The following is a 22,456-nucleotide window of genomic DNA, read 5'->3' as shown; positions in this document are numbered from 1 at the left end:
CTGTGTCTCCATTAAAAAAAGAAGTTGGTGGCTTGATAGCGTAGTTAGTATGTGTCTCTTTTCACTCCTTGGGCCATCACTGATGCCTGTCTTACAGCAGGAACCGAGGAAAGGCTCTTCATTTTTAAGCTGTAGAGAGGGGTGTGAGTCAGTACTCAGGCTCCTGTTCAGCATCTTCCCCCAAGGGACAGAGCACCGTTGGTGGCACTGATGACAATGAGTTTGAATAGAACTTCACAAAGTGACACAAAACAGATGATAGAGAAGGATGGCATCCAGATTAAGGGCAGCTCCACGCCAGCCTCATGCCTTGAACACAAGCACTGGGATTACAGTTCATGCTGCAGGAATTGGCAATAAATCACCAAGCACACCTGCTTCATTCACCATCTGTAAGGGCCTTCCTTAGCCCCAGCTTTCCCAGTGTCAAGGTGGCCATGTTACTTCAGTTACAGAACACCAGGGGAAGTAGCAGGTGTTAAAAGATGCTCCAAACTGAGTGGCCATTGGAGATACTTCCCTGAAGGTAGTGATGCCACAACAGGCCCTAACCAAAGCTGTAGCAGGTTACAACATCATAACAAAACACTTGATCTTTTTCAACAAAGAACAAAGCCAGCTACAGGAACAGCTTGTACTCATCGAGCAAGCTGCTCCCTGCCACAGAACACACTGCTGCTTACAAACAAAGAATTTTTCTGTCCCAGTTCACACGGAGAGGGAGGAGATCCCTGCAGGCCAAACAAAGCCTGCAGCACTGAGAATGGACAAAATGCCTTGCGTCTCCCACCCAGCCCCATTTCCTCAGTGTCTCATTTGCCAGCAGGTACAGCAGCATGCTCTAGAGCTGCCAACGACCACAGGAGGATGTAGGAGTCATTCCTCTTGAGCCCTACTCTGAGTAACTCCACTCTCCAGCCTCTCTTTTCCATTTCCATCATCTCTGATGAATAATTATTTTCTCAGAAAACAGGGGAAACCTATTAATATTATAAAAAGGGTTTATTGGTTGGTTTTTTTTTTTTTGAAATGAGATACCTATCAAAGACCTGCTCCTAGTACCAAGGGTATCAGCATAACCTCACCAAGAAGAAGGGAGGCAGCACGCTAGCTGCCGCTGTCGGTGTCATTGGTCAGGCTCTCAGCAAGGTCCCCCAGCCCTGCTTTGCTCAGCGCGGTGATCAGGTTCTCTGGTGTGGCGTGTGCACCCTCCTGGTCCTGCCAGGCAACCAGCAGCTGCTTGGCTCTCATCTTCACGTCGTCACTATCCACCTCGATCTGACGAATGTCGGAATCCTTCATTTCCAAGTAGGGGGCCAAAACCCTCCAGTGCTCCCCCAGCCTGATGGCAAATGCTTCCATTTGTTCCCCCGTCATGGGTTTGTCCCGTTGTACCTCTGGACCTGGAGGAAAAGAAAACAGAAGAATCACAGCAAGACTCAGGGAGTGTCTCAAGCAGATACTGTGATCCCTCTCTGAGCTGCCTGGCTCTGAACCTCTGATTTCATCACCAACAGCCCCCTCAGTGAGCCTTTAAAAGCTGCTCAGCAGCGTAGGCTCCGTATGGCTGTATCACTTGGGTTTCAAGCAGAACACCCCCTATTAGTCACCGCACCGAAGTAGAGCCTGCTTGACTGAGAGAGAACCACTGAAGCCTCACATACATCAGAGCTGCATTGCCAAAGTGAAAGCAGGGATCTGCACAGGGAGCCTGCACTTGGCAGTTTGTGAGTCAGCTGCAGTTGCACAGCACACTGCTTGTCTCACACTTACTTTACAGACTTAACCCAGGTAACACTGTGTTGATTTGCAAAGAGCAGCTAAGGAGCCACAAAGCAGAGTGGGGACAGGGCATGAGCAGGGGCTCAGCTTCGATACGTAGTCATTCCTCTAAGGACTTCTCTCATTTCAGCATCACAGCAACAACCCTGACTCCTGTGCTCTGCTAAGAAGCCAAGTGACCACACAAGCAAATTACCGATCTACAGCTTATGATAGGTTATAACCTGTGGTTTGCCACTGATGGTTATTTTACACACTTTCAAAGAAAAACCATGTAATCACTGAATTAATTGTGCACAGGAAGTCAGCATATTCCTGATTTTAATGAGCCACTCACCCTCATGCCACCTGAACAGTGAGCGGGCAGAGACTGAGCTCCAGCTCCTCACAGTGCTAAGTATGGACTTAGCTCACTGATCCTCACTGATCTGAGCTAAACCCACCAGACCCTGGGGAAAGATTCAAGGAGCAAGAATGACAGAAGAACAAAAAGCACCCTGATCACTTCCATTAGCTCTAAACACATCACACAGACCACAGTCTTTGCTATAAGACAACATTCAAATAAAGAGGTACACAGTGAAACTCAGTTGGTGGATTCAGGCAGCGTTAGGTTTAAGAGAACTCCACTACCAGCACAGAGACTGGAAATGAAGAGGTCAGGGACTGATGGAGGAGGCAACAGAAGCAACATGGACACAGGCCCACCAGCAGCTCTCCAGCAACAAAAATCTCTCAACCAAATGCTGAGGCCATTGGGTGGGAGCTCCCCGCCCTGCACAACCCTTCTGCCTGCGCCAGGGACAAGAGCTCATGGACAGAGGTACAGAGCACAAGGGATAAGGCACTACGAGATGAAGGCATGGATGAGTATGGAGGAAATAGTTCACAGACACAGGAGATGGGAGGAAATGTGAGAGCACAACAACCAAGATTATGGGCAAGAGGCAAAAAAGGAACAGGCTGGCTCATGGAGGGGAACGAGAGATGGCATTTGTCAGGAAGGCTTTGTCTCCTCCGTCAGAGAAGCTTTTGCCTTTAAATGAAGATGAAGTAAAGATACGAGAAGATGAATAGATCTGTTTCTCAAAGTCTTATAGCTACATACCCAGCTTTAGGGAGGCCCTCACCCACGGCATCTAAAGGGCAGAAAGAAGAGGAAAGGTGCAGAGGAACGCACGAGGAGGTTTGTACGCAGCGGTACGGACCCTTCATCTACAACTGCCCAGCAATTCTGTAAACATACACCTTGCAGCACAAATGAAGAGTCTCCTAACAAAAACACCTCTCCAGCTTGGACAAGTCAGATACTGTCAGCACAGCTGAGCATGAGAACAAGGGGTGGTGCAGCTGTGTAGGCTGGGGAGGTCACATTACTTGGTATGAATGCAGGCACAAGTGAGGAGTGCCAGGGCAACCAAGAACGGTAACCCTCAGAAGAAACTTCCATTAAACACAGCTTCTACTCTATGCATCAAGAGAATACTAAGAACATGCAAATCTTACTTTCATTGTTCTCCTTTAATAAAGCATCATTATCTTCCTCATCTTCATCTTCGCCTGTTTTTATTTCTTCAGAAGGAGGCTACAATGAGAGAACTAAACATCATTGGATGAATTTTGTGTTAAAAGAAATTTTACAGCTCTATGATGGTGCCTGGCATGTGTGTTAGAATGAAAAATCTAACATGATCCCACAATGAGGATTAAAACTCTCCCGCAGCCCTTTGTATCCAGCAGTGATAATACAACACTGTAATAATTAAAAAACCTAAGAAAGGTCCCACTGACTTCATGGGATTCTCTCCTATTCTCTCTGCACTAACTACAACAAGGGCATCACATATATTGCTTTATTACTTTCTTTACAACAAACAAGCAAAAACTTCAAACCCCAGAACCTTCTTTAAGTCTACACCACTCAGAAACTTATTTCCTTCCTCTCTTAAGCACTCCTCAAGTTCTCTGTACTGTCAGACTCCCCAGTAGACAATTACAGGTGGCAAACACATAAGCAAACTGCAGATTTCTCATTCTCTAAGTAAGATATAGATCAGACAAGATGAACAAAAGGTTCCTTTATCCTACATTGTAGTCACAGGCCTTATCCAGGTGTTTGTTTTGTGCCATAATGCCTGCTACATGACAGGAGGAACACGAGACATGCTGCATTGAGTGCCTATTTAACAGTTCTCCCTTGCCAGTACTTTTTTCCAAAATCACTTTTAGCATCAAATTAACTTTGATGGCTGAACAAACAAGAAAGCTACATATTACAAACCAACCATTACACCTCAGTCATTTTATTTTGCAGACAAGAAAGCTCTCATGTATAGAACCACAGCTTTATATCCATAAGGAATAGCTGGGCTGTGCTAACTCAAAGGCTTACAAACAAACCCCTCCCCAGCATTAGCCTTCCTTACCACTGTGTACAGAGAAACCTGAAAGACCCCTAAGGGCCCTTGCCTCAAATCTGTACTGTTGAACGTGCAAAGAGACAATGCCTTTGGATTTACAGCTCCACCAGTTCTACTTCTCTTCACATATTAAAAGTCAGGGGGTTGCCAGAAAAACTCTGGTAAGCTTTGTTACAATGATCTCCCACAGTATCCTCAGCTGCATCCTCTGCCCTTCACTGCAAGCAGCTGCCCCAGTGACAACAGTTACTCACACCAAGAGCTGTAGCACAGCTTGTATCCTCCACAGAAGTGGTTTGCACCACAACACTGTGCCCAAGCAGCTCATCACAAACATTCCTGTCTAGCAACTTTGCAATGGGTGCAGAAATGCTTGGATCACCACAGCTGTCTGTCCACAGAACAGAAGGCAGAGCTCAGCAGTTAAGTTGTTAGACAATGTTATCTGAAATTTAACATTATCCTCATAGATTAAATCAATTTTCTTTGCAATTTTTCCTTTACTGTACAAACTTTTTTTTTCCCCATGTACCAAATGGACTGCAGAAAGAGACAAACAGGAAGTCAAATTAATTCATTTATTATTATTATACTGTTATTATATAATTATAGGATAATACCACTTACAGGCAACTCCTTGGCTAACTTGATTACCATGTTTTCTAGATATTCTGGTAAGCTCTTGAACTGTTGATTTGTTGGCTGGAAGAAATGGGGGCTTCTGCGTGCCAGTAGTCTTAGTGCTCTCCATCCATAGTTAGAGTTGTTCACAGCCCTGTAATGAACATAAATTCAGCTGGTAACAGTCTGTCACGCATAAAAGGACAAAAACATCTGAGTAGTTTCCTAATTACAATTATTCTATCCAAACCTATAAAGACTCGTGCATTAACAGAGTCTGACACAGACATAAAGTACCACAGAGAACAGTTTGTTTTCTTTAGCAATCCAAACATGAAAGACATGAAGTGAAACAAAACAAAGGCCCACATACTTGTACTTATTTTCAACCATGTTTTCAGGATCTGCTTGTTCAATGGCTTCTTCAAAGAATTCTTCCAATGTTGGCATATATTCCCTAAAAAGTAAAATATGGAGCTTAATATTACTTGCGTATTACTCTAAAATAAGTGTTCTTCAGTTTCTTCATAAACATCTGCCTCTTATACACATTTAGTCCTTTTGCCATATGGAAAGGTGTATCATATCATAGAATTGCTTCATGGTTTGGGCTGAAAGGGACCTCCAAGCTCACCAGTTCCACCTGTACCATGGGCAGGGCTGCCACCCAGCAGCTCAGCTGCCCAGGGCCCCATCCAACCTGGCCTTGAGTACCTTCAGGGATGGGGCACCACAGCTTCTCTGGTGCCAGCGCCTCACCAACCTCTGAGTGAAGCATTTCTTCATGACATCTAACCTAAATCTCCCCTCTTTTAGTTTAAAGCCATTCCCCCTTGTCCTATCACTATCTAAAACGTCAGTCCCCCTCTGCTTATAAGCTCCCTTCACACTGATATTTTAAAGCACGTTTGCTGACAAAGGAATACAGGACAAGACACAACTACTGGCAAACAGACTTTTGTGAAAGTATCTGTAACAACTGTCTGGCTGTATTTGAAACGTGCTCATACTCAGAAATCTAAAATGGCTGCTTCACCTGGTGTGATCTGATAGGACAGGGTAAACAAACATGGTCTCCTCCTCTATACACATGCAGTCACTCCAGTTTCACTTGCAATCACAGAAAGCTAGAGTGCTATCCCTACTCAATTTCAATTATTTATGGTCACTGTGCTGTACTCAGAAGGACCTTGACAGGCAGGCAGGATTGGCTGACAGGAACCTCATGAAGATCAATAAAGGGAAATGAAAAGCCCCGCCTCTGGATAGGAACAACCCCAGGCACCAGGACATGCTGAGAAACGCCCAGCTGCAAAGCAGCTCTGCAGAAATGGTCTTGGTGGCCAGGAAGACAAATGTGAGCCAGCAGTATGAGCTTCTGGCCAAGAAGGGTGGCAGCACCTCAGGCTGCCAACAGGCCAGGGAAGGTGATGTTTCTCTTCTGCTCAGCACTGCTGCTACGCATCTGGAATGCTGGGTCCAGTCCTGGGCTCACTGGTACAAGAGATGCAGGCCTATGCAAAAAGCTGTGCATGGATGGGGACATCTGACATACAAGGGGAAGCTCAGGGAATAGGAAATTCCACATAAGCATAAGGAGCTGGAAAAAAAATAATCCTAACAAACAAAAAAAAAAAAAAAAAAAAAACAACACACCACAATCCACAAATGAGGAAACTTTTCTGTGAGAGTGGTCAAGCTCTGGAACACGCCGCTCACAGGCTGTGTCATGGAGAGACATTCAAAACCTGACTTGAGAGGGTACTGAGCAGCCTGCTCTAGCTGAGCAAGGGGTTGGACTACGTAGTCTCCAGAGGTCCCATCCAACCTTAGCTCTTCTGTGATAACATGATTTAAAATACAGTATCTGCGGTTCCTAGGGGACACACTAAAAGGGCAGCTGATATTTCTGTTCTCAGAATAGCCAGCAGTTGCTTCTGTGAGATATTCAAACTATCATATAAGGAACCACGATCAGAAAGATGTAACAAGAGGAATGATATTCACATTATCAGGACAGTTTGCTGCTTTGAAGACGACAAGCTTACTCAGAGCTGTAAGTTACTGCGGGCCAAGATTATCAGTGGTGCAAAGCAGACCCACCATCCGTATTTCTGCTGTCTACTACTTGATAGAGATACATCTGCTTCTACATCAGAACCTACTGATCAGTCAGGGAAGAAGAAAAAAGTGAAAGGGAGAAAAAAGGGCACTGGCATATTTAAGGGTACTACTACTGACTACTGGAACTAAAGCTAGCATCTCAAAAACCCATCTCATTTGAATCCTACTGCATTTGGCACTATCCAAAAACTTACAACACACATTTTGTCCCAAGAACAGCTACCTAAAAGGAAGGCAGGTAAAGCAGGATTATGCGGTTTTGATGAAGACCAGAGAGCAAGAAGCTACAGTCCTGGACAGCGTCCAGCCACAAAACACATAATAAAACTTGGAAGTGAATCCAGACTCCCTGGGACCTGTTCCTTCCTGTTAACCATAGAATGCATTTGCGTATGTGGTTTTGTTGTTATCTTGCTTTGTTTTTCTCCCTTCTCCTCATGCACAAGGGATCAGAAGCTTATGTGCCAAGCTCAACTCCTTCAGCCTCTGACCTCATAAGGGCTTTCCTGCATATCTTAGCTTTGCAAAAAGGGAAGAAGCTTTCTCAGCAGAGCTCTCAACCTCTGGAGAAGCAATTCCTCCATTTAGGATGCCTGCCACCTAGCACCTCTCCACAGGCACCTTACAGCCATTTTGGATGCTACCAGCAAAGCCCTCTTCTGAAAAGAAATGGGACGGTTCCCAAACTTCCACATCAGCACAAAAGGGAATTAAGTGCTCTCTAACAAGCAGACAGTTAAGTAAAAGGATATTTTCAGTATTTCCTACAATTGTACAAGCAGAAGTACATTTGGTTACATCTGCACCACTAGTAGATGTGATGTGTGTTGAAACAATGCATGCTAGCTGATTTCATCTTATCTTATCTGGTATTGCTCAAAACCCTACCTACCTAAACCTAATCTGCTAACTTTGTTAGAGCTAGACTTGGCAATCTTCCTTTATCGTGTAAGATACTTAATTATACAATCACCTGATATAAAAACGAGACTTTCCATCTGTTTTTTTTAGCACGGATTTTCCTAAGCAATGAAAATTACTGACAACATAAACATTAGTCAATAAAACTAGTGTTCTGTAGAATATTTCAAGACAGAGATGCATGCAAGCACCTTCTCTCACAACGCACAGTGACATGGCATACTGTGTATGATAAACGCCTTCCTTATGGAGCATTGTAATAACTAATTTTGTATATATCCAAGTGCTGGAAGTTGGCTTTAGACAATGACATGCTATTCCTCACCTACCTGCTCTCAGATTTACAAGCTTCCATGTTATCAGGACATAAATTCCAAAGTCGGGTCAGTTCCTCACTGAAAAAGTGAACCACAGATACACATTAAATTCCACATTCATCATTCTAGCATTCCACATCCCATTAGTCAACAAAGACAGACACACAAAACAGTGCTACAGAAATTCTCATCCCACTCTTTATACTAAAGCACGTGATAAAAGGTTTGTGCTACAGACATAGTAGGAACTAACAGAAGAGATACCACAGAAACCCTCTAAGAAAAAAACACCAGAACAAAATAAGAGAAAATAAACCAACATACTTCCCCATAAGGATTTTTTTGCTTGGTCCTTTTCCTAAGAAGTCCTCTGGAGCTGGTCTCTTTCTTGCAGGCCTCATTGGCTTAGAATCAGGAGGCCTACAGAAAACAAACAAACAAACAAGGTGCTCTTTAAGATCAAACAAGTAATACTCAAGAAAATAAAACCACGTTACTTCATTTCAGATAGCTTTGAGTTAAATCACAATTAAAGTATTCAAAAGGATGGGGATTATCAGAGTAGAACGAGAAAAGGGGAAAGAGAAGGATGGAGAACATAAAATAGAGGGGTAAGGAAAGATTTGCCATACACCAAAATCAGTTAACTCACAAAAGTAAAGGCTTATCAGTCCCGATACAGAGAAAGAAGCAAATCACATTTACTCCAGCAGCACATACTAAGTGTGATCTACTCTGCTGCTGGGATCATCTGCACTATGATTGCAAGTTCTCCTTCCCCAGCTGCACCTGATTTCATGGGATCAGAGAATGGAGATCCCAAATCACTGAGGTTAGGGTAAGACCTACCCAAGCTGAAACTCTGGCTGAGATCTAAAGAAGGAGACAGAACATTTATAAATAAGTCAAATTTAAAAACTTTACTTTTCCCCTTCCTCCCCCCCAATAGTAACTTCTCTTTTCTCACCACCCCCCACCCCATTTTTGCAAATGGCTGAAGTCAGGAAGAGAGGGCTCTACCTGAGCCCTCCACAAATGGAAATTTGCAAAGTGGTGACCAGGCTGCTCCTCACCAAAATTGGGCTGTGGCAGTGGGTAGTAGGAATAGGCATGGAAGGGAAATGTTTTGGTCACCACCTCAAAACAGTCAAGTAGACATATGGAGACTAAATTCAAGTTTGGCACTAGTTAGTAACTAATTACAGGAAATCTTTTGATGGCTGCAGCCACCTAACCATAGTTTCCTTTCAACTAAGTGATCACAACTAAGTGAAAAACCTAATCAATAAAGGTATATAAGAGGAAACTGTAACACAAAATTCCAGGTTTACTACCCTATTAAAGCCATAGTGTGCGTGGCTCCCATTGAGGCAATCCATACTGGTATTTGTACAAGGCATTCACTTATTCATACTAGCACCTTCCAAAGACAGGAAGGGAGACAACACTGTCCAGCCTCTCCAGTCTCAGGACCCTTGATATTGAGAGAACAAAATGCTGCTATGAATGAGGAATGCCTTCCTGAGACCCACATATGCATCTCCATCTCTTCATTAGCAAAATGAAGCCTTATGACTTTTGACAGACAGAATTTAAGAGTGTTCTGCACACAGAAGGGACATCCAACTACAATAATGTCAAGGTTCTCTGATTCATTAAGTTCATAGATGCTGTGGATAATATTCTAAAGCTGAGCCACCATTTCAAGTAAGCAGTAAGTTTCTACTTAGTAAGAGAAGTACCTTTCTTTCACAAAGCTTGGGCAGCCTTCATTTTTCCATGAGTTCCAGTTCTCTTCAGTATTTAATATATGCTGGAGAAACAGAATATTCCACGTTATTAGGATCATAACTACCTTAAAATTTGGCCCCATGAGTTTTAATTTAGCTATTATAAGTAAAGGAAAAACTGATTTGGTGTATTTCAGTCACAACTTTGAAGGTCAACAGTATAATCTTAGGCAGCTAGTTCTGTTTATTCAAAAAATAGTGCACTTCCACTCTTCAATGACTATGGAAAAGGCTTTCTTCTGTGAACAAATAGAGGTACCAAACTAGAAGAAATAAGGGAAAACAAGAAGTTTTAAAAAAATAAAAGAATTCCACTTGTGTCTTATTTCCGTGTCTTTGGACATAGCGTTCCTTCTTGTAAAGATCCCACCAGCATCTCATGCATGTATACAAGCACATATATGCACATCTCCACTTCTCCCCAGGAGAAACTGGAAATGCACATTCATGAAAACATGGGGAAAATGTGGCGACAAAATAAAAAGATGCTGTGAGATCATCTTCAGTGGGGTAAGATGAAAAGTATCCCAGACATTACATCTGTGTTCCAAAAGCCAGTTTAAACCAATACAAATTTTTCACTCCTTACACTCAGTTAAATTCAGACATGCACCAAAGCACTGACCTCTACCATTTTTGAGAATCTTTCCCCATCTGGAGGATTTTCTGAAAGAAGCTACAGTGGAGAAAAAAAAAAAAAAAGTTAACTTATTGCATTGTTATTTATAGCAGAACACTTAGGAAAAAAAAAACAACAAAGAAAATGGTGGGTTTTTTTGCTTTAAGGGTCACTGACATAATATTACATCAGGTAATTACATTGTCCATGCAAATTTTTACAGAAGTACCTACTGTACCAACCTGGTAAACTGCTTTTGTAGTATCTTCAATCCAAAGAGACTGCTCATCTGTTAGAACATAGTTTGAACTGGGAAAAAAAATAAAAATAAAAATCATTTACACCACATGCTTCCTGAGAGGAGTTGGAGAGGAGCTGAGGAAAGTCCTTTGAATATGCTTTAATGTAGTCCCATGAGCTGACCACCTTTTGGTTTGTGGTGTTAATTAGAGGGGTTTGTACTGTCAGGTTTAACTTAATGCAAAAGGAAGTCCATTTGCGTGACTGATGATAGCAATCAGTAAGTGAAAGTGAAAGCAATGCAGAGAGATAAATACAATAGCTTGGATATCGTAGAATCACAGAATGGCCTGGCTTGAAAAGGGCCACAATGATCACAGAATCACAGAATGGCCAGGGTTGGAAGGGACTTCAAGGATCATATATCTCCAACCCCCCTGCCACATGCAGGGCCACCAACCTCCACATTTAATGCTAGACCAGGCTGCCCAGGGCCCCATCCAATCTGGCCTTGAACACCTCCAGGGATGGGGCATCCACAACCTCTCTGGGCAGCCTGTTCCAGTACCTCACCACTCTCTCTGTAAAGAATTTCCCCCTGACATCCAACCTAAATCTTCCCTCCCTCAACTTAAAACCATTTCCCCTCATCCTGCAGTTATCTACCCTTTCAAAGATTCCCCCCCCCTCTGTAGGTTCCCTAATGATAATCATCTAGTTTCAATCCCTCTGCTATGTGCAGGGTCACCAATCACCAGACCAGGCTGCCCAGAGCCACATCCAGCTTGGCCTTGAATGCCTTCAGGCATGGGGCATCCACAACCTCCTTGGGCAACCTGTTCCAGTGCCTCACCACCCATTGTGTGAAAAACTTCCCCCTAATATCTAACCTACACCTCCCCATCTCAGTTTAAAACCATTCCTCCTTGTGCTGTCACTAGGATATTGCTTATTTCATTTCCTAGATGGATTTTTTTAACTAACTGAACATCAGATGGTTTTGATTCAAGAATAATCCACGCCATCTAAACACTTTAAAAGCGAACCGGATTTGTACAAAGCACTAGGTACCTTAAATGGCAGATATAGACACGATGATGGTTAATCCAGTAACATGAAAAAGGCTTTTAGCTTTGTTAATAGCATTTCTTTAAAAAAAAAAAGATATTTTTAAGGAAGGGAATAATTTGTATTATCTTATATCTGCACCAAGTGTTACATAATACCATTTATATTTCACATTATCCTTGATTGCTGAGAAGTGAATCCTTTAGTGCACTGTTTAATGAGCAATCACTGAAATAACCAACTATTGCTTCTACTGGACTGAACTGCAATGCAGGATACCTGAATCCTATTCCTCCCCTGCCTTCACTGCATTTGTATACAATTTATAGAATGAAAATAATTAGACTAATCTAGTTTGAAAAGTTACCTGAGATCTGTTTCTAAAGGGCAACGTATCACAGCTGAAAGACAACTTCCTTAAACATTCATCTTTATGCACTCATATGGCCAACACAACATGAACATACAGGTATGTTTTTCTTCAGCATCCATTAGAGTACGGAATAGAAAAAGACAGGTCTTTGTTCTGACCTGACAGTTAATAAAAGCAATAATAGCCATGGTTATCATTGCCCTTTCAGACAGAATTCTTAAATGCATTAGGAAAAAACAGATCAGCAAACAATGTCACAAGAAGATAGCAGAGCTGGTTACATATATGGCATCCATGAGTCTATGAGCAGCTTGCACTACTACCTAATAGCTTACCGATACCAGAGAAAGAATCTTTTGGTTAGCAGTCACCTTAAACAAGCACTGGTGGTCTCTGCTTTTCTGAGACCCCACTCAACTCACTAACCTGTCAGAAAACTAACTTTGCAAAGACAAGCAGATGGTTTTTTGTTAGCTTAGTAAACTGCACAAACTTTACACAGTTTAACAAACTGTGGAACAAGCTGCTGGAAGGGAGGGTAGGAAACCACACCAAGAGGAGCACAGAAAGGTAAGAATGAGACCACCCCCAAGCTGCTGTAAAATAACCACAGCCAGTTTTCATATACTGATGCAAGGTTCCATAGATACAAGAAGTTGGAATGAACAGATGTAAGCTCTTCTAAATGTTTTGGATTATTTAACTCTGAGATCTTAGCTCCCCAAACTCAAAACGCAGATACTTCCGAATTACCTTTTAAATTTGACCTGTCCCTTCAGATACTGAAATAGTATTAGATACTGCAACAAGATGTGACGGCGGAAGTTACTGTCACTCAGCTGTAAATCCATCAGCTAGACAAAAACAGAAGAATTACACATATTTTAAAGACATGATAACTGACAAAACATATAAAAATCCAACAAATATTTTCAGCTAAGTCAGGTGGGGACTGTTTTCACAACAAATGCTATTCAGTTGCACCTGCACTTTTAAGACTGTGCACCACAAAGAACTAAGATCAGTGCAACTGTCATTTACCACAATTTAGGAAAGCCAGTTATCAAAGCTTTTAATCAATTTCTTAGAACCCTGAAGAACTGCTTGTAAAACAGATAGCACATTCCTAAATTCTTTTTAAAATTGTTTTATACTGCCTATTCTAACGTGTCAGTCACCTTGAAATGAACAAGAATTCAGAAAAACAATATTCAGTGATTTTAGTAGCTGAAAGACAGCTTGCTTCCTTTTCCTATCAGCTACTGGCTACAACATAAAGACCTGGCTACCACAAAATGGTTCACTCAACATCTGCACGCTGACACTGCTTGGTTTCTGCCCCATGGGCTGCAGCTTGACAGCTCACACAAAGAGAACTGTGAAGATTCTTTTTCCTTAAAGACCTTTGACTTACGTGCTTATTTAGCCATCAGTTCTATACCACATTACAATAAAATTTTTGATACACAAGCCAAAGGCCAAAGCCAATGGCTTGTGAGCTTTTTCTCCTCTTTTCTATTCCAGAAAGAGAAAACTCATTTTGCACTGAGACTTGCTTTCTGTCATCCAGTAATATATATCTGTAGAAGTTCAAGCTACAAATTATTCCAAACTAAAGACAAACATTTTAGGATTAAATCTGATAGTACTGTATTTTTGAGTTAACTCTGACAGAGTTCAAAACTCTCAATATCTTTTTCAAGGCAATTTTAAAGAAGACTCTTAAGAGGCAGGAAATGGTGACTGTCATCACCAGTCAAAATCTTTAGAAAATATTACAGTGGTGTTTTTAATTGCTTTTGATAGAAGAGCTGATGTAATTCACCTTTCAATCATTTTTTAAAATGCAACAAAACACAGCAAACACAATAAACAGCTAAGAGCTTTATTGCAACCTCTTATTCCAGAAACATTAGTCCCTGAATCATAGACTAAGAGAGGGAAATCACAGAGAAAATAAAACTAATTTTAAAAACACAGAAGAAAATTCTCTTAATTAATGTGGTGAAATAATGCAATGAGAAACTGTGGAGACCCTCGTAACCCAGCTGGACACAGCGCAGATCAAAGCCTGCTCCAGCTGAGAGCTCTGAGCAGGGAGATTGAACTAGATTCTCTCTCCAGGTTCCCTTCAACCTCCCCTACCCTGACTGCGAGCCAGGAGATGCCGTACCTTTTCACTGGTTAGGAACTTGGCAAAGTACACGTGTTCTCCACCTGTTTTTAGCTCTTCCAACTTTTTTCGGGAAGCCTGCGTGTCGTCTAATTTGTAACTTTTGAAAACAGCCAAAACTTCTTCTGAGTACTATAAAACAGTTATTTACCACGGGAAAAAGAATTTCATTAGAATATTTTAATAGTCTTAATACCAAACAAATAAAATCATTTGCAAACCTGCTGGAAGACTGCCAAAGCAACACCTATAAAATGTACTAAGAAAACATGGTATGTGCGAACAATGCACAAATGCTTTCTTGAGATGTTATAAAGAACAAAAGGCTTACATGATGATAGTACTTACATCCAAACACCAATAAAGATGTTCAGAATATATAGAAGCAAAGGTAAATAAGTTAAGTTTGTACTCCGGCTCTTAAAAATCAATTCAGAGCCTTAAAACTGAAGAAAATCTGTCAGTAAAAGTCATGTGAAAGACTTAAACCTTATCTTCATTCTCTCAATTATAGTTTTCTTGTTACTTTGGTTTTTTGTTAAAGCTGAGAAGGCAGGCTTTATTAACCAGATTCATATCAGGATGTCTGTGCAGATGTTACCTCTTATTTCCAGAATACAGAGAATGAAGATTAGGAAAAAAAGAAAAAAAGTGAGCTTCTTACTATGAAATAGAAACTGACTGACCAAGCATGAAGAAATATGTTATCTTTGCAATAAATCATCCTCAGTCTTCATCGTAAGCAAAACTGAAACAGCTGGCTGAAGGGGACCCTCAGGTCATTGCTTCTACAGAGATCTGTTTCATTAGAATCTTGTCGATTTTAGGATTCTAGTGGGATTAATATTCAAAAATAATCAATATTCCAAAGTTAAGACTTAGGACTAGGTAGAGCTATTTTTCTTACTATGAGATAAAAGCAGTTCTGCTTTTTGCAACTGATTAATAATAAAAAAGGTACTTCTGACATTACTGCATATCAAGTGCTTCTGTAATTGACTTCTGAAAATTTTATTAGAGGATTTACCCTGCATCTTAATACGCTGTTTACTGTCTAAAGGTTCACTTTAAAACACAGCAATTATGCACTTACTCTCTCATGCGCTACCATTTTCAATACTTTCTGTCACTATGGTCACTTTCAATCACATCAACAATGATTTTTACTTAGCGTGTCAAGTTGAAAGCATGCAGATGGATTACCTTAAGAAAAGTTTTCCAGGAGACCTTCTCATAGCACTGCACAGGGTTTCTAAAGTAATCCTGAAGCGACCAGAATTTTCTGTACAGGTTATAATCTATTGGAATGGAACTGGAAAAAAAAAAACACAACAGAAAATCCCAATAGTAACGAAAATCTATACTGAAAACATTATATTCAATTGAAGTCCACTCAGGAATGTACAATCCTAGAAAATATTGTTCATTTTGTATCTAAAATAACGGAGTCAACAATGAATCTTGTTGAGAAGTCTGCAAATCCAGATTTGTCCCTATGAGAATCTTCCATACAGTCTACTGTTACTTTTTCACAATAAAACCACAAACAGTGAAGCAAAAGTAATCTTAGTTTTATACTGTCTGGGGAATGAAGAGGAGCACAGTCTTGTTCTCTACAAGCATGCACAGAGTTTACTCATTATCTCTAAGCACATTTTATCAGAACAAGTTTTGCCAAGGAATCTGGGCTCACTGCGAAAGAACACCAGTTAGGGTATATAACATTTTCAAACGGCCAGTAGGTTTCCTTCCAACCCCAAGCATTTTCCACTTAAAGAAACTGAAACACTGCTCGTTTTTATCTAAAGAGGACAAGAAATAAGAATCCCTCCCTTTCAGTTCATAAAATTCTATTTCAACTTTTAGAACTGCTATAAACTCACCAACTTGTTGGTGCTTCATCATCTCCCATCTCACCCTCTTCTACGTCCATTCCTTCATCTCTCTCCTCTGAGTGCTAACAAGAAGAGACAATTAAAATTTGATATAAGTGCCACTATAATCTGTACATATTTTCCTGAGAAAAATGCTGTAGGGAAATCTCTCTCTTCTGTAGGCTGTAGGGAAAACTTATTTTAAGTAGCAGCTCCTCTCTCTCACAATCTAATCAACATTGATCCCCCTCAAAGTCTGCACAGTTTACTGTACTGAAAACCATGTCGAGAATCAGCTGCTTGGTCTGGAGGAACAACAACTAAATTAGAAACATACAGTTCTGAATACCATGCAGAGTAGTAAGATTGTTTGCACAGAACTGTTTTCTGCAGAGTGAATGAAAGACAATGTAGGAATTCTCACCTTCTGTCCAAGAGTGCTCTCATGTTCATTAGTATTGAAAACTGTCACATTTTCCAGGTTAAACTGACTCTGCAAGTTCAGTCCTGTGGAAAACAGAGGGTCAATCTTTGAAGCTGCAAATTTTTAAGTTTGTTCTTTCAGTTGGTTGTTTATGAGATACTTCTATTAACATCTCAGAAAGAGTATTTAAAACTTATGTCTGAGATGACAACAAATGAAAGCCACTTCCAACAGTAAGGGTAGAAGAAATACAATACAAATGCAAAGCAATTTTCACCAACTGGATTTGGGCTGCAGCTATCATAGGCTTATCATATGACAAAAGAGTAAATACACTGAACCTTTTAAGTTTGATGAAATGGAAAAATCTTACCTGACTTTTCAGATAGCGGAAACAACCTCGCCAAGAACAGTTGAATTCTTCCACAAAAGACTGTGTTTTGTGATTTAGACAATCTCCTTAGAAGGTCTAAATATTATAGAAAGCAAAGAATATTAGTATGTGTCTTGCTTTCAATATTTCACAAATTAGAACTTGTAATTAAAAGTTCCACTTAACTAACAAAAAGAACTGATATTTGTAAATTTAAATATTAGCAACTTCCTCCAATTAGCCACAGTTTTCCCAAACGCACTCTATCTGTTCTCTGAATTCCTGCAATGGTGAAGAAAGATTAGTTCAAACAAATCCTACAAACTTCTCTGATAGGGGCCTTGTCTTTGCTGAGAAAGAAACGTATCCCATGTTCTTCTATAACAGCCTCCACTGATGAAGGGGATATCTCTCAGATAAGAATGACTTTTATATTAACAATATCCATGAATAACTGCTAAGATGAGTGATCTGCTTCTTACCTGTATTGCTTATTGAACAAATTTATGTGTACATTAAATTACTGAACTCACTTTCACTCACTTTTAGGGAGTTCTTTAAATCTCAACCAGTGCCAATGAGAAACTAAAACTCACCATTGCACATTCGTAACAAGTAGTTTTTCCCTGCAGAATAAAACATGTTCTGAAATGGAGAAAAGGTATTTAGATCAGCAGGAGACAGCAAAACTTTTGGAAGCAGATTTTAATTCAGTTATAAGCCATGAATTTGTAAAGCCAACATAAAACAAACAGTCCCACAAATCTCAAGAAAGCATGAAATGCAACATTTAAATCCAGTCTTCATATAAAACAAACCAAAAACCACAACCAAAAAACAAAAATTGCACACAACAATGAGTTGCAAGAGTAGGATCCACTTTTTCCCCCTCAAACACTAATTTTTTACACTCACTGCCTTTATTCTTTCACATGTTATTTCTATTCATTTATGAAGAGCACTGTGTAAAAGATTTTGAGCATTCATTGAAGTAATAATTTGGCAGTGGGAGAAAGAAAATAGGAGTTACTTTAATAATTATAAGAAACAGTTTATGAATACACTGGAGAGGACAATGTTATCTGAACAGTCTGAATGCCTATGGAAGTGGTCAAGAAATGCAGGCAGGCTGAGACTTCTGCCTGAGACCCTGAATTCCCTCTTCAGCTAGCAGTGCCCACAGCACAAGAAGCTGAGCAGCCTGTCACCACAGCTCTGCTCCTGCCACAGCACAACTGCATAGCAAGAATGCAGAACCCTTGCACAGGCCTCAAAACTCAGCTTGTTCAAGTGCAAAAGTATTTCGGGGCAACATGTTCACAACTGCTACACTCTTGTACTGATCGTTAAGCAAGCACCCAAGATCTCTTCCCCCGCAAGCTCAAGAGGGAAGAATCTCCTGCAGCTACAAGGAAGCAGCTGCCTAAATCAAGGGAAGGCATTCATACAAACTGCATATCTCAAGCACATTTTTCACCTTCTACAAGAGAAAAGTGCCACAGACAGGAGAGAAAAAGAGACAGAAGCAGAACCATCAACATTATGGTCTTTCATTGTTACTTTCCTGACTTCTGTTATCTGACATTCAAAGCAGAAAATGCTTAATGCTATTATTTTAACATGGACACAAAGACGATTAAGGCTCCTTGTAAAAATGTTTCAGGTATGCAAAAACTTTGGTGTAACATCCTAGTATGGAAAAATACTTACTGATTTCCACGTAGCAACATTCTTCTCCACAAAAGTGAAAATTTTATCACACTGATCCAAAGGCAAGCAATCCAGAACATCTCCCAAGAGCACAAAAGGTGTCGATGCAGTGCAGATACCTATGAGCAACAGGAAATATTTTGTTCAGCAAATCTGAACAGAAATGCTATAAAATGTATGGCATTTGGCAGACGTTATGTTCAAAAAGAAGAAAAGTTCCTACAATGCCTAACAAAAAGCTTGGGCTCAAGTATGAACTTGCACGGAAGCCATTTTTCTACGTATACATATGCAGATGAGAGCTTTGCACTAATGCATAACAATGAACAGTATCTATTTTAAAAATCTCAGAAGTTTTGAACACCTCATTGCAGAGTGTGGGTGAACTCTTTTAGACTTCTAAACCCACAATCTGTTCTCACACACACATCCAAGACGTCTGAGAATATTTTTCCCAAGCTAAGCACCACTGAAGCAGCACTCCAAGTCTGTAGGTCCACTCCATATACCTTGGTAATGTCTGCATTCATCACAATCAGAGGCCACTTCATTCTACAATTGATAAGGTGTGTATGTAGTTGAGCTACACTTAAGAAAACAGAGTATTTGGTAGGCAACGTGAACAGATGAACAAATGCAAGGGTGCAAGAGCTCTCTTCAGAAGAGATTAGCACAGCAGTTTCTGACACACACAAGAAGTTACAAAAACAGATTCAATAAACATCTGTAAATATTTATATATCTTGGCATACTGACAGATCAGTACATGGGAGATGAGCCCAGATATTCAGTAGAACTGAAAAAAAGTTTCCAACAAATGTCACGCATATAACCAAATTCAATTACATTATATTTCACCCCTTTCAGGAAACAGACTTAACCACTAGCCTAAGGGCCACATACAAACCAAACCACATATCAGAGCCAACTGCTGAATACATCTTACCAAAAATCAAGAAATTAAAATTAAAAGCAACCCAGCAGCCCCTACAGTTGTCAACAGATAAGAAAAAAATATGCTTACCTTCAGTGACTCCATTAATAGCAAGAGAAATAATTGCCAGCAGGTTTTCACACGGAGCTTTGTTTATCTAAACAAAAGGAATAGCGTTAAACTTCTCCATTCAGACATCAATATACTTAATGAAATCAGAGTTCTTGTTTCCAAGCAGGCATAGTTATAGCATATACTGATATTCAAGTTCCCAAAATTTGGTCTATTAAGTCAGACACATCAGTTATGTCTACAGAGCTTGTACTGAATGAGCAACTTGATCGCTTCCGTCCCTACAACACTTATTCTGAGCCATTTACCCCTGAATATAAGCATCCCACATTCTACCTACAATCAAGCAGTAACAACAAAAATATTCTTTGACTCCTCTCACCAACTGTATAGCAGCTTTGTTACATGCGACAGAGAGGTAGCCCGCTCCACCCCACTCTTGATGTAAAACAATGAACTGTGGTTTTAATTCTAGGCACAATTCCATGAGCATTACAAAGAACTGCTAGAAAAGGACATGTAAGCACCTCTCAGTGCCCCAACTACAATCTCCTTTAATCATCCGTGCTCAATCTTAATTATACAACTTCCATATCATTCGTGGTTTTAATAAGCAGTATTTCCTGATCCTATATGAAGCTGTTCACTTTTTATGATCATGAGCCAGCAGCATGCCCCTATGGCCAAGAAGGCCAATGGGATCCTGGCCTACACTTGACAAGAGCGTGGCCAGCAGGTCAAGGGAGGTGATGTTCCCCCTCTGCTCTGCCCTGCTGAGGCCACATCTGGAATACCGTGTTCAGTTCTGGCCTCCTCAGTTGATGAAAGACAGGGAACTTCTACAGAGAGCCCAGCAGAGGACAACAAAGATGACTGGGGGCCTGGAGCGTCTCCCTTATGAGGAAAGACTGAGAGACCTGGGGCCGTGCAGCCCAGAGAAGAGAAGGCTGAGGTGGGATCTTATCACTGCTTATAAATTTCTAATGGGTGGGAGTCATGGAGATGGGGCCAGGCTCTTTGTGGTGGTGCCAAGCCACAGAACAAGGGGCAATGGGCACAAACTACAACACAGGAAGTCCCATGTGAACACAAGGAAGAACTTGACTGTGAGGGTGACAAAGCACTAGAACAGACTGCTCAAAGAGGCTGTGAAGCCTCCATCTCTGGAAGCATTCAAACCCCACCTGGATGCTTTCCTATGCACCCTGCTGTAGGGAACCTGCTTTAGCAGGGGGCTGGACTGGATGATTTCCAGAGGTCCCTTCCAAACCCTATGACTCTGTAAACCTGGAGATGCAAATTTATTTTATATCAGCTGATAAGCTGTAGCACTTACTATTTCCTCTTCTACGATAACTCTGAAAGCTTGATCCAGGGTACACTTCTTCTCATTTTCGCTGCAAACACAAACACCTCCCATCAGTTAACAGCACGGCCACCGGGAACAAGAGCACTAACACCGACCCGAACACAGAGCGGCAGCCACTCACCTCCCGGGAATCTGATTAAAGGCGTTCAACAGCGGTTTGAGGGTTTTGTGGTGCAGAGCTTCTCTGGTGGAGATCTACCGAGACGCAAACAAACAGAAGTTACCAAACCCAGCGTAAAACCAGGAGGCTGCTAACGCTGCCCTGAGGGATCGCCTCCTTCTTCCGTGTGAGGAACGCGCGGCCGCACATCGCTTCTCACACAGCTCTCCCCTCACGGCGGCCCGGAACCGGGCCCGGCCCAGGCGCGGGCGCAGGCAGCGAACGGCCGAGCTCCACACCGGCGCGGCGCGGCTCCGTGCGGCCGCCGCGGAGAAGAACCGCCGCCCTCCCGCCGAGCTCACCGTGAAGCGGTGCCGCGCCTCGGGCAGGCTGAAAAGCAGCGGCGGCGACATCGCTCCGGCCGAGCGGCGCTCCGCGACGCGCGCTGATGACGCCATTGCGCCGTCCCGCCCGCGCGGCGCGCCTTTCCCTTCCCGCCTCCGCGGGCGGGCAGCGGGCGGGGCGCCGCCGCGGGGGGGCGCCTCCCTTCGGGCGCCGCGAGAGCGCCACGCGGCTGAGGGGCTGCGCGAGGGCCGCCGTCGCCGCGGCTCCGAGGGCCGTCGGGGCCGGGCGGAGCGGGCGCGTCGCTCTCGGCTGCGCGCATGCGCGGCTCTGTGAGAGCGGGCTGGGCGGGAGCCGCGGGATGAGCGCGGAGCTGAGTGCGGAGGTGAGCGCTGCCGGGCCATGGCGCGCTGCGGGCAGTCCCGTCGCGCTAGGGGCGCCGTTGCTATGTACGAACGAACTATGTACGTGCCGTGGCCGCGTTCTGAGCGGGAGCGTTTGTGCCAGCTGCGTTACGCGAATTCATCCTTTTTGTTTTTGTCCAGTTTTCGTACCGAACTTGCTGAATTTTTTCGTTTTTCCTCCTCACAGCTCTCCCTCTTTACTACGCTTGGCGTTTTAATGTTCTGTATCGCCAGGTTAGCTCTGGTGCTGCCCAATTCCTGTAGCGTAGGGATGAAAAACATCCATCCATAATCCCACTGCTATCAGAAAAGGCTAATAATTACTGGCAGTATTTTATTCATTATAGTTAATTACATTTGCTATTATTATCAAAAGTAAATATTAAAGATCATAGCATCATTAAGG

At 42.1% G+C, this 22,456-nt stretch overlaps 1 protein-coding gene across 3 annotated transcripts; it reads right to left on the bottom strand.

Moving 5' to 3' along the window:
- Positions 1 to 983: 983 nt before the first annotated feature.
- Positions 984 to 21,823, bottom strand: THOC1 (THO complex subunit 1). Of its 3 annotated transcripts, XM_031612965.2 has the most exons (22): positions 21,667 to 21,820; positions 21,326 to 21,399; positions 21,172 to 21,232; positions 19,854 to 19,920; positions 18,830 to 18,948; positions 17,716 to 17,764; positions 17,120 to 17,215; positions 16,747 to 16,829; positions 16,332 to 16,405; positions 15,652 to 15,760; positions 14,449 to 14,580; positions 13,029 to 13,129; positions 10,837 to 10,903; positions 10,601 to 10,651; positions 9,928 to 9,998; positions 9,035 to 9,058; positions 8,510 to 8,605; positions 8,198 to 8,263; positions 5,197 to 5,280; positions 4,830 to 4,977; positions 3,289 to 3,367; positions 984 to 1,403 (listed from the first exon to the last, which is right to left on the bottom strand). In XM_031612965.2, exons 1-22 carry the CDS (start codon positions 21,760 to 21,762, stop codon positions 1,108 to 1,110), a joined length of 2,043 nt encoding a protein of 680 aa, XP_031468825.1. In that variant the 5' UTR covers positions 21,763 to 21,820; the 3' UTR covers positions 984 to 1,107. The 3 variants fall into 3 exon arrangements, with proteins under 3 accessions (XP_031468825.1, XP_031468826.1, XP_089993580.1); XM_031612966.2 differs by lacking the exon at positions 9,035 to 9,058; XM_090137454.1 differs by lacking the exon at positions 3,289 to 3,367 and having other exon boundaries at positions 1,239 to 1,403; positions 21,667 to 21,823.
- Between the last annotated feature and the right edge of the window lie 633 nt (positions 21,824 to 22,456).

The sequence above is a fragment of the Phasianus colchicus genome, chromosome 3 (genome assembly GCF_987193195.1).
Source record: "Phasianus colchicus chromosome 3, bPhaCol1.hap1.1, whole genome shotgun sequence".
Taxonomy (NCBI): Eukaryota; Metazoa; Chordata; class Aves; order Galliformes; family Phasianidae; genus Phasianus; species Phasianus colchicus.
This window is presented reverse-complemented; position numbering and strand designations above follow the sequence as displayed.